At 45.0% G+C, this 19689-nt stretch overlaps 1 protein-coding gene across 6 annotated transcripts in view; it reads right to left on the reverse strand.

The window, feature by feature from the left end:
- The window catches only part of CNKSR2 (connector enhancer of kinase suppressor of Ras 2), a 546461-nt gene that overhangs the window by 186458 nt on the left and 340314 nt on the right, over positions 1-19689 (reverse strand). For all 6 annotated transcript variants that reach the window (XM_033948517.1, XM_033948514.1, XM_033948515.1 and 3 more), the window contains one exon: positions 660-749. In XM_033948517.1, coding sequence (XP_033804408.1) covers positions 660-749 — 90 coding nt within the window. The remainder of the gene's footprint in view (positions 1-659; positions 750-19689) is intronic.

Consider the following 19689-nt stretch of genomic DNA (forward strand, 5'->3'; position numbering starts at 1 on the left):
TATTTTATAATAGCATCTGGGTGCTCAGATAGGGTTGCCAGATTTTCCAATCGGAAAATCCGGCCCCCTAGACCCACCCCTAGGCCCGCCCTAGTCCCGAACCCATTGCCTGCTCTTCTCGGGCAGGAAGTCCGCACATGCGCTGATTTTCTTCCTGCCCGACGCAATTTGAGGAGGCTTTTTCAAATCCCGGACAAATTGCCTAAATGGAGGTGCCCAGTTATAGAACTGCCCCAATTGTATTAAAAAAAATCTCTTTCCTTAAGCCCACTTCACAACTAGTAGACCTAGACTAACAGAACAGGTACAATTAAATCAGGATAAATAAATATGTTTCCTTGCGGGGGTTCATTTTTTTTTGCAAGCTAAGTCTGGAAAAGATGCTTTTTCCTGGGCCTGACATATGACAACCACCCTTCCCCCCTCAAAACCACCGTAACAGTCTTCTAAACACTCCCCATCACCTCCCTCACAGATTCCGAGGGCATCATCTCTGCAACGTGTCCGCACCGGGCGCGATCAGATGTCTAGCGCCGCAGTGCGCAGCATCTGAAGGACACAGACGATTCCGTTTGATATAGCGTTAATTGTTTCCTGGAACTTCACATGGCTGTCAAGGTGTGGTGCACGTCTTGGAAGGCCACAGCCCCCACGCTTACCTCTTCTGCCGTCTCGTTTCATCTTGCTGGGATCTTCATAATCGCCAACCCAATTATATTCAACCGGCATAGAGATGGGGCGCAGCTTTCCTAGAACGAGCCAAGAAAGGGTGATGTGACAATTACTTCCAAGGGTTTAACGTTTTCTGTTGGCCTAGGGCAGGGGTGTCATAGTCCCTCCTCAAGGGCTGCAATCCAGTCGGGTTTTCAGGATTTCCCCCAATGAATATGCATGAGATCTATTAGCATACAATGAAAGCGGTGCATGCAAATAGATCTCATGCATATTCATTGGGGAAATCCTTGAGGAGGGACTTTGACACCCCTATCCTAGGATATGACCCCGTTGTGTACTGATGTTAATTCTGTACCTTGTTTAACATGTACTGATTACAGACCCCTTTTACTAAATTGTGCAAAGTACTTCAACCCCCCTCCCCCCCCGATTCCATATATGGTGTCCAAAATTGGCAGTTAATGAAATAGCACTCTTTTCAGCTGGTACACCGTCAGTAGCATGGAGGACATTGGCACGCCGACAATTCCGCTCCGTCAAATGCTCACAGGGACAAGTGCGTGCATGAAGGGAGCGGGATTATCGGGGTGCAATGGTAAGTGTAGTAGGGGGGGGTTGGTGGCAATCGAGTGTGTCGGCATTCCCCTGAAGGAGAGGGGAATTGTAGTGTGTGTGTGTGTGGGGGGGGTCCTCCCCCACACCCCCGAAAGCAGAAGAGCAGAAACGGGAAGACTTGGGAAAGAGAGCGCGAGTTTTAAGTGTAGTGGGGGTTCCCCCCCCCACACCCCCCCTCAACGGGAACACGAGTGTGTTGGGGGCTGCCCCTAAACCCTCTCTCAGAGCGCAAACGGGAAAGCATAGGATCCAGTACGCATTTGTCCTGTCCGTAAATGTCGGGGGTGATTGTCAGCGTGCTAATGTCCGGCGCGCTTTTGACGGGTCACCTTTCAGCTCGTACAGTGGCAAAATAACGCTCAGAATTTAGGAAGTTGGTTGGTTGGGCTGAGAATTTTTCACACACAAACACACACATGAGGGGCGTCTGAGGCAGGCACAGATCCATGTCAGGTCTTTTTTTTAAATAAAACCCTTGTGCTGGAATTTGTCTCTACTCTTTTGGGTTTTTTTCTATGTACACACATACTCATGTAAATTACATTATTCTACTCGATAGAAAGAGAGGAGTCTTCCTTTGCCCAGCACAGCGAGAAGCAAAACAAAAGAAAGGCAAAGCCGAAGTCACAATACAACCCAAGGGATTTTACTGAAAGCTCCTATGGGAAGCCCCAACTAGGATCCTTGTTTCGGCAGAATGCTGCCTTTCTCAGGTGACATACCAAACTAAAATAAACATAATTAATAAAACAATTAGTAAAATGATAAACCATACAGAATATGATAAACAAAAACATCTAAAATACAGAACCATAATTAGTATACATAACGAAATCATTAGTATACATTAAAAATGTGGTAAATGTCATAAGTCACGGTCATAGGAGGTCTTAAAAAAATGTTAAAGCAAGGATAACATACCTGATAACAGGATATTACAGTGGTATCTCTATTTCAGGTAGTCTTGAAAAAGACCTAAATATAGATTAAATTATCCCGAAAATATATGCTCAGATGGGAGATCAAGGTTTGAAATGAAGGGCTCCTTTTACGAAGCCGCGTTAGCGGCTTTAGCGCGCGTGACTTTTAATCACGTGCTAACCCCCGCGGTAGCGGCTAGCGCGGCTGGCGTTTTAGCACGCGCTATGACGCGCGTTAAACCGCTAACGCGCCTTCGTAAAAGGTAGATAAAACCGAAATAATGTTTGTAGGAAAACAGGATCAACAGTGGCCTAAAAAAAGTGAAAGTCATTGATGACTTTCTTCCTGGTCACGAGTTTATGACTCAATGAGGTGACTGTACAAGCGTGCTTTGCGCAAATTCATTTGTTACATCGACTGAAACCAATGCCTGCGCCATTTGATTTTCGTACCATAGTTCAGGCCATGGTCCTGTTGAAACTTGATTATTGTAATGCCCTGTATCTTGGAACAACAAAAGCTGGGAGCAGGGCATTCAGGTTGTACAAAATGCAACGGCAAGATTGATTATGGGACTGTCCAAATTTGATCACATTTCGCCATATCTACAGCAATTGCATTGTCTACCAGTCGCCTTCAGAGTAGAGAGTTGCGCGGGGACAGAAATCCCACCCATCCCTGCCCGTCCCCGCCAGGATCCTCTCCATCCCCACCCGTCCCCGCCATGATCCTCTCCATCCCCACCCATCCCCACCAGGATCCTCTCTGTCCCCACCCGTCCCCGCCAGGATCCTCTCCATCCCCACCCATCCCCACCAGGATCCTCTCCGTCCTCACCCGTCCCTGTCAGGATCCTCTCTGTCCCCACCCGTCCTCGCCAGGATCCTCTCCATCCCCACCCATCCCCATCAGGATACTCTCCTTCCCCACCCGTCCCCGCCAGGATCCTCTCCGTCCCCATCCATTCCCGCCAGGATCCTCTCCGTCCCCACCCGTCCCCGTCAGGATCCTCTCCGTCCCCACCTGTCCCTGCCAGGATCCTCTCCATCCCCACCCATCCCCACCAGGATCCTCTCCATCCTTACCCGTCCCTGTCAGGATCCTCTCCGTCCCCACCCGTCCCCGCAAGGAATTACCTCCATCCCCGCCCGTCCCCATAAAAAGCAGAAATTACTTCTGACAGGATCATCAATTCCACAGTTTCTTTTGTGTTTGCACTGCTGTTTTCCTGGTGGAATCTCTTTGGTGGAACTGTTTTTTTTGTTTTCTGTTCAGGTAATTAACTTATAAACCCCCTCTTTTACTAAGGCTGACGTGTCCATTATATTATATGGACGAACACTGCTTCCAAAGCCTTCCATCCCGTGGGAGTCCCGTTGGCTAGAGGGGGGTCCCCGTGGAAGTCCCGTGGGCCAGAGGGAGGTCACCGTGGGAGTCCCGTGGGTTAGGGGGGATTCCCATGGGACTCCCGCGGGACCCGCGGGAATCCCGCGATCCCTGTTCCCATGCAGACTTCTACTTCAGAGTACAATATAAAACAGTAATGTATGGAAACATTGTTTAAAACTAATAGGTCCAGTTATACACCAAATAGATCATTACGTTCTGAAAATTCAGCTTTACTGAAGACAAATGTATACCCAAGGCTTGTTGAGACTGGCAAAATGACTTTCTGCTGTGCAGGAGTTAAAAAAAATGGAACTCCTTTGTAGGCCAAATACGAAGCTGCCGTGTGAAGGATATGTTCAGGAAATTACTCAAGACACAGCTATTTGTAGATGCCTTTTTTCTAGCTAATAATTGCCTTTTTTGGCAAAGCTGGTGAACTGTTCACGATCACTTGTATCATGATTTTAGTTTGTAATAATGTTTTTTAACATGATTTCTTAGGATTATTTGTATGTCATGATGATTCTGTTTTTAAATTAAGTACGTAGCTTTGTGAACCGCTTAGTTATAAATAGTATAGAAGATTTTAAAATAAATAAATATATATATGAAATACACAAAATAGACAAAAAATAGACAAAGTCGGGAGTAGGGGTGGGTGGGGGGGTTGGGGGGAGGTTTGGATCCGGTTTTCTACGGTGTATTCTAATGTATGTTATAGTATTGGGGTGCTACGATATGTCCTGGGGGGGTTATTCAGAGGGTTTTACATGGAAAATTGTATTGAGCACCTCTTGTTCCTGAGCCATCTGATCTTGGTTGTGTCTATGACCTTTGCTCTCTGTATGCCCGGTAGGGCAGTTTTTTTCTGGATTGATGGATGTCCCTTTACTCTGTTATGTTATGTGTGTACTGGTTTGCTCAATAAAGAAATATTATATATAAAATAAATAAATAAATAAAGACAAGAGTGAGGGGGGGATGGAGTATTTGTGATAAGCTGTGAAAAGCCAGACAGGGATGGCAAAACAGATTAAACCAGGATCCCGGCTGGGACTTCCCGTAGGAACTTTCAATAAAATCCCTTGTGTTGTATTGTGACGTCGGCTTTGCCTTTCTTTTGTTTTATTACATTATTCTAAACATTTATGTTCATTTTGCATGCACGCAGGAGGGTGTCTGGGATATAGAATTGCCCTTATGGAGGGCAATAGTTAAAGCTCTATCTATGGCTATACTGGCATTTCACTAGTGGACATTAGGGCCTGCACTATTGACCAAGAGCCCCAACCTTTCCACCTTTTATGCGGTCTGGTAGGCTCTTAGAACACTACCTACTTTTATATGATACAGTATGGAACCATTTCTTAGGGAAAAATAAACAGGCAAGATTAACATTTATATCTCCTCGAGGGCCGCAATCCAGTCGGGTTTTCAGGATTTCCCCAATAAATCTGCATTGAAAGCAGTGCATGCACATAGATCTCATGCATATTCATTGGGGAAGTCCTGAAAACCCGACTGGATTGCGGCCCTCAAGGAGGGACTTTGAGACCCCTGTTATAAAATATTCACATATATATCTCTATGCATATATTTATACAAGGGATCTCAAAGACCCTCCTTGAGGGCCGCAATCCAGTCGAGTTTTCAGGATTTCCCCAATGAATATGCACGAGATCTATGTGCATGCACTGCTTTCAATGCATATTCATTGGGGAAATCCTGAAAACCCGACTGGTTTGCAGCCCTCAAGGACCGGAGTTGCCCACCTCCTATGTCTAGTCCAGGGATCTCAAAGTCCCTCCTCGAGGGCCGCAATCCAGTTGGGTTTTCAGGATTTCCCCAATGAATCTGCATTGAAAGCAGTGCGTGCACATAGATCTCATGCATATTCATTGGAGAAATCCTGAAAATCCAACTGGATTGCGGCCCTCGAGGAGGGACTTTGAGACCCCTGTTATAAAATATTCACATATATATCTCTATGCATATATTTATACAAGGGATCTCAAAGACCCTCCTTGAGGGCTGCAATCCAGTCGGGTTTTCAGGATTTCCCCAATGAATATGCACGAGATCTATGTGCATGCACTGCTTTCAATGCATATTCATTGGGGAAATCCTGAAAACCCGACTGGTTTGCAGCCCTCAAGGACCGGAGTTGCCCACCTCCTATGTCTAGTCCAGGGATCTCAAAGTCCCTCCTCGAGGGCCGCAATCCAGTTGGGTTTTCAGGATTTCCCCAATGAATCTGCATTGAAAGCAGTGCGTGCACATAGATCTCATGCATATTCATTGGGGAAATCCTGAAAATCCAACTGGATTGCGGCCCTCGAGGAGGGACTTTGAGACCCCTGTTATAAAATATTCACATATATATCTCTATGCATATATTTATACAAGGGATCTCAAAGACCCTCCTTGAGGGCCGCAATCCAGTCGGGTTTTCAGGATTTCCCCAATGAATATGCACGAGATCTATGTGCATGCACTGCTTTCAATGCATATTCATTGGGGAAATCCTGAAAACCCGACTGGTTTGCAGCCCTCAAGGACCGGAGTTGCCCACCTCCTATGTCTAGTCCAGGGATCTCAAAGTCCCTCCTCGAGGGCCGCAATCCAGTTGGGTTTTCAGGATTTCCCCAGTGAATATGCATTGAAAGCAGTGCATGCACATAGATCTCACGCATATTCATTGGAGAAATCCTGAAAACCCGACTGGATTGCGGCCCTCAAGGAGGGACTTTGAGATCCCTGATTTAAACCTACCTCAGAGCCTATATAAAATGTGTGCACCTACTTTACCTGGAATAATTTTATAAAGGTAACTTGGGCTATATAGAACACTGCAACACATGAGCCTATGTGCCTGGCTAGCCTGGTTGTTCTGCCCCTTGCATACTCCATAAAACTTTAATGTTGCAGTCATTTCCTGCTATGGTGTGTGAGAAATGCACTTTGCTGTGCCTTGAAGGCCCTGGTCCTCGTTTTCAAAACCTTCCATGAAACGATTCCGTACCACATGAAAACTAAACTACAAATCTACTTCACAAAACGACCACTGAGGTCCCAAGGAGAAAAATGACTGACCATACCTCCCGGCCGCTCTCTCAAAACTGAAACCGCCTGCAAACGCTCCTACTCGCATTTCATACCTAAACTTTGGCACACAATCCCTCCATCTGTCAGATCACTAGATGGACTCTGGAACTTCAGGAAGGCCGTGAAAACCTTCCTCTTTACTAACCCAGCGCCTTAAAGTCATTCACCCTGAAATGCCACCCAGTCAATGCACCTATGTCACTTAATCTCACCAGATGCTACTAAGTACATATGTTTTATTGTCACGTCTATATTGTAATTTATGTAAACTATGTCATCTCTGCTCTGTCTGGATTATTATGGATGTACTTTGTAACCCGTTCTGGGCTCCTTTGGGAGGACGGGCTAAAAAATCGAATAAATAAATAAATAGTCTCGTGCATGCTGCAGCTACTTTTGCTTACCGGCATAAGCTTCACTTCCAGTGGCCTTTTCTCCTTTTCCTCTCATCTAAACTTGAGGCCTTTGTCTCACTGCTGTACTTCCTGGTCACTTCTACAACCTTTGCTCTGTTGGGTCTGCAAAGATATGACTTCGCTCTGTTACCTGTTGCCAAGCTCTGTCTCCATCGGTCTCTTCTCCTCTCCCCCCTAGCCTTATGAGTATTCCCTGAGGACTTTTTGTCCCAGGGATCAGTCACACTTCTCCTTCAGTCTGAAACACACGTGGCCCTAGTCCCCGAACAAAGGATCAGTCTCGTCACCTTAAGCTATCTGACCACATGCATGAATAATTCAGCATTTCATCTCTGGAATTTGGAATACCTTACTGTCTAACTATTCTCTTATCTCTGCCACAGAGCTTCTGTTCTTCAAATCTTCACCTCCAGCTGCAGTATTTAAAAAAAAAAAAAATCTACCAACTGTGAGTACATCTACTATATTTATTCAATAAAGTATATTTCAGAAAATTATAAGGACTTTCTGCATGTGCGTTGGTGTGCTAGGGGTTTAGCTGTCTGGAAAGAGAGACTGAACAAATTGCAGCTCTACACTCTCGAGGAACGTAGGGAGAGGGGAGACATGATCGAAACATTTAAGTACCTCACGGGACGTGTCGAAGTGGAAGATGATATTTTCTTTCTCAAGGGACCCTCGGCCACAAGAGGGCACCCGCTCAAACTCAGGGGCGGAAAATTTCATGGCGACACCAGAAAGTATTTCTTCACAGAGAGAGTGGTTGATCATTGGAACAAGCTTCCAGTGCAGGTGATCGAGGCAGACAGCGTGCCAGACTTTAAGAATAAATGGGATACCCATGTGGGATCCCTACGAGGGTCAAGATAAGGAAATTGGGTCATTAGGGCATAGACAGGGGGTAGGTAAGCAGAGTGGGCAGACTTGATGGGCTGTAGCCCTTTTCTGCCGTCATCTTCTATGTTTCTATGATGGGTCATTTGGCCTTCATCTGCCATCATGTTTCTATGTTTCTATAATCAGAAAGTTCTATGACATCACAATGCAGGTGTAAAGAGCCTTAGCCTATAGGAAGAGGAGATGCAAATGTTAAGAGCCTTAGCCAATAGGGAGAGGAGGAGAGAGTGGCTGCTGCAGACACCAGAAAGTATTTCTTCACAGAGAGAGTGGTTGATCATTGGAACAAGCTTCCAGTGCAGGTGATCGAGGCAGACAGCGTGCCAGACTTTAAGAATAAATGGGATACCCATGTGGGATCCCTACGAGGGTCAAGATAAGGAAATTGGGTCATTAGGGCATAGACAGGGGGTGGGTAAGCAGAGTGGGCAGACTTGATGGGCTGGAGCCCTTTTCTGCCCTCATCTTCTATGTTTCTATGATGGGTCATTTGGCCTTTATCTGCCATCATGTTTCTATAATCAGAAAGTTCTATGACATCACAATGCAGGTGTAAAGAGCCTTAGCCTATAGGAAGAGGAGATGCAAATGTTAAGAGCCTTAGCCAATAGGGAGAGGAGGAGAGAGTGGCTGCTGCAGACACCAGAAAGTATTTCTTCACAGAGAGAGTGGTTGATCATTGGAACAAGCTTCCAGTGCAGGTGATCGAGGCAGACAGCGTGCCAGACTTTAAGAATAAATGGGATACCCATGTGGGATCCCTACGAGGGTCAAGATAAAGAAATTGGGTCATTAGGGCATAGACAGGGGGTGGGTAAGCAGAGTGGGCAGACTTGATGGGCTGTAGCCCTTTTCTGCCGTCATCTTCTATGTTTCTATGTTTCTATATGTCTGCTTAGAGGGTCTGACTGTGACAGCATGCTATATGAATCCAGAATACTGGGCACTCTGTTATTTTATTTATTTCGTTTCTTTCCTAGTACTTAATATTCTACCTAAATACACCTTGTGCCACTAGACGGTGTACAAAATATATAATTGTGAATGCAGAAAGGGGAAGTGAAATTATAATAAGGTAAGAAAAGGATAAGTGAAATTAGATTTTAAAAATGAGGTGCTATGGAACAGGGAAAGCAGTCTATGGGACATGGCAGAATCAGCGGAAGGATCGTTTGAAAAACCAGGTTTTACGCATAATCTTAAACTTCTCGAATGAAAGCTCAATATGGATGGATGTTGGGAGAGAATTCCACAATTGAGGGCCTAAATAGTTGAAGTTCTGTTAACGTAATTCAGTTTTGACTATGTTAAAATGATCTAAAACTGAGATATTGGTAATGTTCAGTAAAAACGTAAGATTCATTTATTTTTTTTGCATTTTCCTGATCCTTTGGACCTCCAGCTAAATCAAAATCAGGCTTAGGACCTGGGCCATAATCCTTTATTTGCAACTATATGGAGCTTTCCCCCCTATTTTGTACCCTTTTCCAATCAGGGTCATTGAAGCCTCAATCGTTGGCTGGACAGGGAAGGAGCGAAACCCTTCCCTGCAATTGGGAGCTCTAAATTCAGTCAATAGATGATGCTTAGTGGATGTGGACACTTGCCTCCACAGCATCCCCAGTGCTCACTGATGAAGGGAAACAAAACCAGGTCCATATAGCAAAAACAAAGCACAATCATTAATGGAGCACTCAGTTTTACTGAGTAAGAAATGGGAGAAGCTGCTAATCAGGGCTGGATTTAGATGAAAAGAGGCCCTAGGCTATTCCACTTATGAGGCCATTTCACCTCCCATTTTTAAGTTTGTCAATTACATGAGAGATAATAAAATACATCATTACTGTGATATATATCAATATGTTAAATGAAACATGTTGTTATTGGTACTAACCTTTATAAAAAATGTGACACGGATAATAAATAAAAAAAAGTCGAGAACACTTATTTGGACATTTATTCTCAGCACCATATATAGTACTTGTAACAATAACTAATCAAACATAACACACAACATTGCCCCTTCCTATGTCCATAGTGCCCCCAGTGCGTCCTTCCTCACCTCACCCCCCCTCCGATGCCTGCCTGCCTCCCATCCCCCTTCCATTGAACACCCCCCATGCTATCCTGCCTGCCTGCCTTCCATTAAACCCCCCACCCCCCTCCGATGCCAGCCTGCCTGCCTCCCATCCCCCTTCCACCGAACCCCCCCCCCCCCCCCGATGGCAGTCTGGGCCGCCCTGTCCTGACGAATCCACGTTTTGCCTCTCTCCCCTCGGGGCTGGGCTTTGCCCAGCTGTTTCCGGACTGACGTCTTTCCCTCCCCGATCCTCCTCCCGGGGCAAGAAAAAGAAAGGGAGAAGCTGAGTCGGCGCCCCGTTGCGGCCGGAGCCGGTTCCGTTCCCGAAGCATAGAATTTCTCCTTATTTTCGGTTCAGTGTTTTAGTGTTCACTGTTTTTTTTTTACAATTTGAATGTAGGCCCCTCTTGATCTTGAGGCCCTAGGCTGAAGCCTAGTTAGCCTATAGGAAAATCCGGCCCTGCTGCTAATATATATTTTGAATATTCAGGCGGCACAGTTGGCTACTGGAGAATGAAAAGTGCGTTGTTTGTACGGCCTTACAATCAAGTTAGTGGAAGGTCACAGAATTGGGAGATTCGGAATCTCTGCAATCATAATCCTCACTTGTTTGGGTCATTTATAGGATGGCAAGAGGGCTTAAAAAGCCTTTCATAAAGCTTTAGCTCATCTAATGGCCTCCTGTTTAAATGCAATTTGTTTGCCTGTTGCTGTATTTCTTACTGTTACTTAAAAAAAAAATATACTAAACAACGGCAGTTCATTTTTTACTTATCCATTTAATGCAGTGTCTCTAGTATGCCCCGACGGGACCCGTTTCGCCCACAAGGGCTTTTTCAAGGGTTCACAAAGGAGCTCTCATTCAGCGTCCTTCCTCATTTAGGGATAGAATTAGTCTGCACCTAAATGAGGAAGAACGCTGAATGAGAGCGCCTTTGTGAACCCTTGAAAAAGCCCTTGTGGGCGAAACGGGTCCCGTCGGGGCATACTAGAGACACTGCATCAAGGGCTCCTTTTACAAAGGTGCGCTAGCGGTTTTAGTGCGCGCTTAGCGCACGCTAAAATGCCCCCGCGCGCTAGCCGCTACCGCCTCCTTTTAAGCAGGCGGTAATTTTTCGGCTAGTGCGCGCTAATCCGGTGCGTGCACTCAAAACGCTAGCGCACCTTTGTAAAAGGAGCCCTAAATGGATAAGTAAAAAAATGAACTGCCGTTGTTTAGCATTTTTTTTTTTTTTTGAAAAGTAACAGTAAGAAATACAGCAGCAGGCAAACAAATTGCATTTAAACAGGAGGTCATTAGATGAGCTAAAGCTGGATGAAAGGCTTTATAAGCCTTCTTGCCATGACCCAAACAAGTGAGGATTGCGAATGCTGTGATTGTTTCCAGTTTGGCTCACTTTTTCATCTTCTGCATCTATCTAAATTCGGAATCTCTCCCAACCCCTCTGTTTCCATGTTTGAACATAGTAACATAGTAACATAGTAACATAGTAGATGACGGCAGATAAAGACCCGAATGGTCCATCCAGTCTGCCCAACCTGATTCAATTTAAATTTTTTTTTTTTTTTTTCTTCTTAGCTATTTCTGGGCGAGAATCCAAAGCTTTACCCGGTACTGTGCTTGGGTTCCAACTGCCGAAATCTCTGTTAAGACTTACTCCAGCCCATCTACACCCTCCCAGCCATTGAAGCCCTCCCCTGCCCATCCTCCTCCAAACGGCCATACACAGACACAGACCATACAAGTCTGCCCAGTAACTGGCCTAGTTCAATCTTTAATATTATTTTCTGATTCTAAATCTTCTGTGTTCATCCCACGCTTCTTTGAACTCAGTCACCGTTTTACTCTCCACCACCTCTCTCGGGAGCGCATTCCAGGCATCCACCACCCTCTCCGTAAAGTAGAATTTCCTAACATTGCCCCTGAATCTACCACCCCTCAACCTCAAATTATGTCCTCTGGTTTTACCATTTTCCTTTCTCTGGAAAAGATTTTGTTCTACGTTAATACCCTTCAAGTATTTGAATGTCTGAATCATATCTCCCCTGTCTCTCCTTTCCTCTAGGGTATACATATTCAGGGCTTCCAGTCTCTCCTCATACGTCTTCTGGCGCAAGCCTCCTATCATTTTCGTCGCCCTCCTCTGGACCGCCTCAAGTCTTCTTACGTCTTTCGCCAGATACGGTCTCCAAAACTGAACACTGAAGTAATAGGACCCTTAGATTCATCAAAACCCCTGCAGCTCAAAGTTGGGTGCGCAATCCTATGAGATGATAAAACAACCACGACTACTCCTGACAAATTAAATGGAACAAAATGTAACGCAGAACAAGATCCCGACAATTGGTAGGAAGACAATTGGTAGAATGACAAAGGTTCTATCAATTGTTGTATCCAAATGCCGTGCCCAAATGTCCTTATCAATTGTCCTACCACTACCAATTGCACTGCACATACCTCTCCTGCACCCCTCTTACTCCCCCTCCTACTGATAGGGCTGCCTCTTCACAATGGCAGTCCTTCCCTCTCTCAGTGCATCTTGGGATGCACTGGGAGGGGCCTAAGACCCTGTTTGGCTTAGTCTTCCCTCTGATGTAAGCTAAGCTAATCAGGGTTTTGGCCACTCCTGGTGCATCCCAAGATGCACTGGGAGGAGGAAGGACCGCCATTGTGAAGAGGAGGCCCTATCAGTAGGAGGCAGAGGGGTGCCAAGAGTGGTGGTGGTGTGTGTGTGTGGGGGGGGGGGGGAAGTACGTGGACTGTCGGGAGGTGTGGTGCAATTGGTAGGAGATGTCCAAAGGTTGTTGGGAGTGGGGTGTGTGGGGTGCCTTGCAATTGATAGTGATAGAACAATCGGATATATCAATTGGATAAAACAATTGTCATCCTACCCAATTGTTGTATCCTACCAATTATCTTCCTTCCGATTTCATCCTACCAACTGTCGTTCTCCCAATTGTCTTCCTACCAATTGTCGTCGACCCAAGCAGATCAAGTGCAAGACTCGATTTCTTTTTGCTGAACCGATGCCATCTGCTTCAGAAAACCAGAGTGATTCTTGACAATTTGAAAAATGCTCAACAAATTGACCACCTACAGCATATTCGGGACAATCTATTGTGTTCTGAACTCTCGTCTCAAGCTCTTACAAGTAAATAACACGTCTCTTTCTTTTGGATCTGTTTATAGCTTAGGACAGTATATCGCTTAGACTTGGCTTGTTCAAAATTTGGTGATTCATCACAGATGAGAAATAAACAAACATAAATAAAGGCCCATCCATATAGATCTGGCTTTTACATGGGCAGTGTTGCTGAAAAATTTTACAGAGTACTCCTGCATTATATAGATAGTGCAGGGCCTCAGCAAATGTACAGTATGGGCATTGCACCTAACTCTACTGACTCATATGAGGTCAAATTGATCTATGGTCTGAAGAAGTATGACCATGTGACATCATTCTATTGCGAGTTGCATTGGCTCCTGATGGTGTCTTGTTCAAGTTGGGCTATCTTTGTTATAAGGTTATCTATGGCACTGCTCCATTCTATATGGTAGATAGATTTTCTATTGCATTGCATAGTCGGTTCAGAGAATGGCCACCAGGATGGTCTCAGGACTCAAGGATCTCCCGTATGAGGAACGTCTGGGTAAGTTGCAGCTATCCTCACTCGAGGAACGCAGAGAGAGGGGGAAGACATGATCGAGACGTTCAAATATGTTACGGGCCGTATTGAGGTAGAAGAAGATATCTTTTTTCCTTAAAGGACCTACGGCAACAAGAGGGCCTCCGTTGAAAATCAGGGGTGGGAGATTTCATAGCGACACTAGGAAGTATTTCTTCACCGAAAGGGTGGTTGATTGTTGGAATGATCTTCCACTTCAGGTAATTGAGGCAAGCGACGTGCTCGATTTAAAAAAAAAAAAAAGGGATAAGCATATGGGATCACTTCAAGGAAGAACTTAGGGGGAGGATCATTAGAGAGGGCAGACTTGTTGGGTCGGTGGCCCTTTTCTGCCGTCATTTTCTATGTTTCTATGCATAAACATAGCAGAAGATCTCATGCCCTGTTTACTTTCCCATCCGTACAGGGTTGTAAAAGCAAGAAATTTCTCAATCATACTTGAGCATTTCAAGCAGCATCCCACGATAAAGAATTTCAATCGTTACTGCTTATAGCTTGTTCCTATAAACCAGGGGTAGGGAACTCCGGTCCTCGAGAGCCGTATTCCAGTCGGGTTTTCAGGATTTCCCCAATGAATTTGCCTGAGATCTCTTTGCATGCACTGCTTTCAAAGCATATTCATTGGGGAAATCCTGAAAACCCGACTGGAATATGGCTTTCGAGGACCGGAGTTCCCTACCCCTGCTATAAACACTTTAGAACTCAGTTGAAAACCTATCTTTTCTCAAAATACTTGGTCAAATAACTTTTCTTGTTCTTCGTGACATTGTTTATAATCTTTTGTAAACTGCGTTGAACTTACGGTTACGCGGTTAAGAAGCACAATGTTATGTTATGTCCAGTGATATTCATTTATTTAAAAATTTTAGATCCCGCTACATCCACAGTTCTGAGCAGGTTACATAACAACGTCCATAATAACTAATGTCAAACAAATATTCAACATACAATTAAAACATACTAAAATGTACACTTTTTCTTTTATTTATTATATATACTGAAACTGAAAAAAAAAACCCCAACCCAGGCCTTCCTGCCAAAAAGTCAAGGAAAAAATCAATTCATTTATATAGAATTTTAGAAACGTATAGCGTGGTTTTTAGCGTCAGCAGTGGCAGCAACAGCTCGGATGCTCATAGGAATTCTATGAGCGTCGGAGCTGTTACCACTGGAACCGCCGCTAAAAACTGCGCTACGCTTTTGAAAAGGGGGGAGGGAATAGTTTTTATGCATTTTCTAAATTGCATCACATCTGAAGACTATTTAATTTATGCGGCTGCTATCCAAAAAGCTATGTAGTGCAATATAGAACAGCAAAATAGTAGAGCCATTTTAACTCAGTATTGTCTCTTCACTTACTTGCTGAGAGAAGAATGCTCTAAAGTAGAGAATGACACCGGGACAAATTTTTCCCTGTTCCCTCGGGAACTCATTTTCCCATCCCATCCCCGCAAGTTCTTTTCCTGTCCCTGCCCCATTCCTGCAAGCTCCGTCCTCATCTGCACAAGCCTCAAACACTTTAAAATCCTAAGTAGCAACATTCTAGAGCTGAGATTGTGATGTCATAATGCCTCATTCCACCAATGCCTGAGCTCCGTCCTCATCTGCACAAGCCTCAAACACTTTAAAATCCTAAGTAGCAACATTCTAGATCTGAGACTGTGATGTCATAATGCCTCATTCCACCAATACCTAAGCTCCGTCCTCATCTGCACAAGCCTTTCACAATTTAAAATCATATGTGTTCGAGACTTGTGTGGTTAAGGCAGAGCTTACAGGAATGGGACAGGGAGGGACAGAGACAAAACTCATGAGGACGGGACGGGACAGGACAGGACGGGAAAAATGAGTTACTGCGGGGACAGGGAAAATTTGTCCCCATGCCATTCTCTACTCTAAAGCTTATCACCAAAGTATTGAGTTAACCCAGCACATGGTCTCACCTATGACTTGTTTGCTGACCTTTATTTTTATGCATTTTGCTTTGCTTGAGAAGGTAGATACAGTATGTTAATCATCATTTTTGTTTTATAATGCATTATTCAGAGCCAAAAATAAAAGCCCCCAACTTTTGTGCCTTTTTTCTGGCATGATTCATGTTGACGCAGTGGGTTTGTTTTTTTTCTGGATACCTGTGGCTTACAGCAGTGTTTCTTAAGTCAGTCCTGGAGTACCCCCTTGGTAAGACAACAAACTCCAAATAGCACCGAAAGGTTCCACAAAGGAAATGAAGCAGCAAAACAAGAAAAAGATTGTGGAACAAAAGGTCGGATGTACCAGTTTGAAGTTTGATAAGCGTCGAAATAACTTAATAACATTAACTATAAAAATAATCCACAAAGGGTGTGTGTAGTCCCAAGTGGCCCACAGGACAGAAACCAAATAATGTGTACAACAAAAATGACCCAACACAGGCCGTGTTTCGGCAAAATAAAAACACCTTCCTCAGGGGTCTTATAGGGTCCTCGGCTGTGCCTCTTAACTACTTGTATTTTTTGTAACTTTTATGTTTTATATTTAAGACAGCCAAGGGCCCTATAAGACCCCTGAGTAAGGTGTTTTTATTTTGTCGAAACACGGCCCGTGTTGGGTCATTTTTATTGAATATCAATATGACTCCGCACTGCTCCTTGTGACCGTGAGCAAGTCACTCAGTCTTCCACCGAGGAGGACTGAACGGTAAAGAAGCGACAAACACAGAAGGTAAGGAAGAGACAGACGCCAAGGGAACAATCCCACACATACAATCAAGGTGAGGTAGAGCGGAGACAGCACACACAAAAGACACAGCAAGGCAAGTAACATAAGGAAGCAGCAGGCAAGGAACACAAGCACACACGAGGGAAGCAAGAAATGGAAGCCCAAGGAAGTCAGAAGGTGAGCTTTCCGGTCTTCTGTATCGGCTGCAATATGTATGACTACCTCCCTTCGGGGATCCAGGCATACATTTGCAATCGATGCATGGAGATGGATAGCTTGAAATGTCAGGTAAGACTATTGGAAGGAACAGTGATGGAACTCGAAGACAGAATCCGAGCACAGGAGAAGATTCTAGTGGAGTACAGCCCAAACGACGAGGTCAAGGAACTAGAAATGTTCATAGAGGAAGCTCATCAGCACCACGTAGAGATCCCAGGGCTGGGAAACTGTACTCAAGAAACCCATGTGAGGAGAGAAGACACCCATGCAAACACAGAAGAAACCGAAGACGAGGTAGGAGACAACCGCACACCAGGAGAAATAGTGAGAGCACAGGAAGACATCCCCCCACCCAAAGAACAGGAAACAATTTCAAGAGTATCATTGGAGGAAGAAGACTGGCCCTACTCCAAGGACGTGGACCTACGCCCCCCAAGGAACTCCCGAATAAAGAAGATGGGGATCATCGTAGGCGACTCCATTATACGACATGTGGACAGCCACACCGCAGGAGGAAGAGAGGACAGAGTCGTCACCTGTCTGCCTGGAGCAAGAGTGAAGGATGTGACCAACAGGATCTCCAGGATCATAGATGGCGCAGGGGGAGAGGACACCGCTGTGCTTATCCACGTGGGAACAAATGATGTGAGCGGGCGGAAGTATGACAGGGAAGAGCTGAAGGGCCAGCTCCGCTCACTCGGAAGACAACTGAAGATCAGGGAGGTGAGGGTGGCCTTCTCTGAGATCCTCCCAGTACCAAGAGCGGATGGAAAGAGACAAGGGGAATTGCAAGTAATCAACGCCTGGATGAGACGATGGTGCGAAGAAGAAGGCTTCGACTTCGTGCGCAACTGGACGGCGTTCTGGGGAAAAAGCAAGTACTACAGAAGGGACGGACTACACCTCAACAAGGAAGGAGCACGAGTTTTGGCAGGCAACATGAAGAAGGCAATCGAGAAGGCTTTAAACTGAAAGATAGGGGAAAGCCGACAGTCGACCACCGGTCGATGGCACGGATAGCAGGATGCCCCGACGAAGAAGCCAAGGACTACTACTCCTACACAAGAGAAGACGACCCCACAGCCAATAAGGGAGAAAAAGCAGGAAGGGACAACTCAGACACAGGAGAGGACGACCACACAGCAAATAAGGGTGATAACACAGGAGCAGTAAAGGATACCGTATTTGAAACTATAGGGACGGCCAAGAGTAGAAGGTCCAAAAAGGTAACACAAAGGGAATTTAGATGTATGTATACGAATGCTAGAAGTCTAGGTAACAAAATGGGGGAACTAGAGACAATAGCGAGACATGACATATTGGATATCATTGGCATAACAGAAACATGGTGGAATGAAGAAAACAAATGGGACACAGTACTACAGGGATACAAACTGTATAGAAGAGATCGAGTAGGGCAGAAAGGTGGAGGTATTGCTCTATATGTCAAGGAGGGAATAGATTCTGTTGAAATGGTTACAACAGAAATGAAAGAGAAGCTTGAGTCACTCTGGATCAAAATTCCTGGTCAATATGGTGCAGATACGAAAATTGGCCTTTACTATCGTCCCCCAGGACAGGCGGAGGAAACTGACTCAGAAATGATGGAAGAAATCAAACAAGAATGCAAGACGGGCAATGTAATTGTATTGGGAGACTTCAATTTCCCAGGGATAGACTGGAAACTAGCAACCTCCAACTGCGGCAAGGAGGCCAAGTTCCTGGATGTGCTAGGGGATTGCTTCCTGGAACAAATGGTAAAAGAGCCGACAAGAGGCAACGCCACCTTGGACTTGGTCCTAAATGGCCTCACGGGACCGATAACAGAAGTGGAAGTCGTGGTTCCACTGGGAACGAGTGATCACAATGTAATCAACTTTAAACTTGACATCGGGAAAGGGAAACATGCCAAAACCTTAACCACCACCTTAAACTTTAAAAAGGGTAAATACGATCGCATGAGGGCCATGGTAGAAAAACGACTAGAGAAGATGGTGGACAAACTTGAAACGGTAGATCAGGCATGGTCCCTACTGAAAAATACTATCACAGAAGCACAAGATCTCTACATTCCGAGGATTTCCAAAGATCGGAGAACAAAGAGCAAAAGAGAACCGGCATGGCTTACCATACAGGTGAAGGAAGCCATAAAAGAAAAGAAGGACTCTTTCAAAAAATGGAAATGCATAAAGACAACCGAAGCCTGGAACAAACATAAAGATGATCAGAAGAAATGTCACAAGGAGGTGAGGGATGCCAAACAGGATTATGAGGAAAAAATAGCCCAGGAGGCCAAAAACTTCAAGCCCTTCTTTAGATACGTGAAAGGGAAAAAACCTGCAAAAGAGGCAGTGGGACCCCTGGACGACCAGGGAAGAAAAGGGTACATCAAGGAAGATAAACAAATCGCAGACAAACTAAATTCCTTCTTTGCGTCTGTCTTTACGAAGGAAGACACCTCAACAATACCTGAAGCAGAGAAAGTGTTTCCAGGAGAAATAGAGGACAGCCTCACCACAGTTGAAGTGGACTTAGACCAGATATACTATCAGATCGACAAACTTAAAAGTGACAAATCCCCTGGACCGGATGGAATTCACCCGAGAGTCTTAAAGGAATTGAAGGTTGAAATCGGAGAGTTATTGCACAAACTTGCAAACCTGACAATCAGAACTGGACAGATACCGGACGACTGGAGGATAGCGAACGTCACGCCAATTTTCAAAAAAGGATCGAGAGGGGAACCGGGCAACTATAGGCCTGTGAGTCTTACGTCGGTCCCCGGCAAGATGGTTGAAGCACTGATCAAGGATAGCATAGTCCGGCACTTGGACGCACACGACTTGATGAAACCCAGTCAACATGGATTCAGGAAAGGGAAATCATGTTTGACGAATTTACTCCAATTTTTTGAGACCGTAAACGAGCAAATTGATAGTGGGAAGCCTGTGGACATAATATACTTGGACTTCCAGAAAGCGTTCG

The sequence above is a fragment of the Geotrypetes seraphini genome, chromosome 6 (assembly GCF_902459505.1).
Source record: "Geotrypetes seraphini chromosome 6, aGeoSer1.1, whole genome shotgun sequence".
Classification (NCBI taxonomy): Eukaryota; Metazoa; Chordata; class Amphibia; order Gymnophiona; family Dermophiidae; genus Geotrypetes; species Geotrypetes seraphini.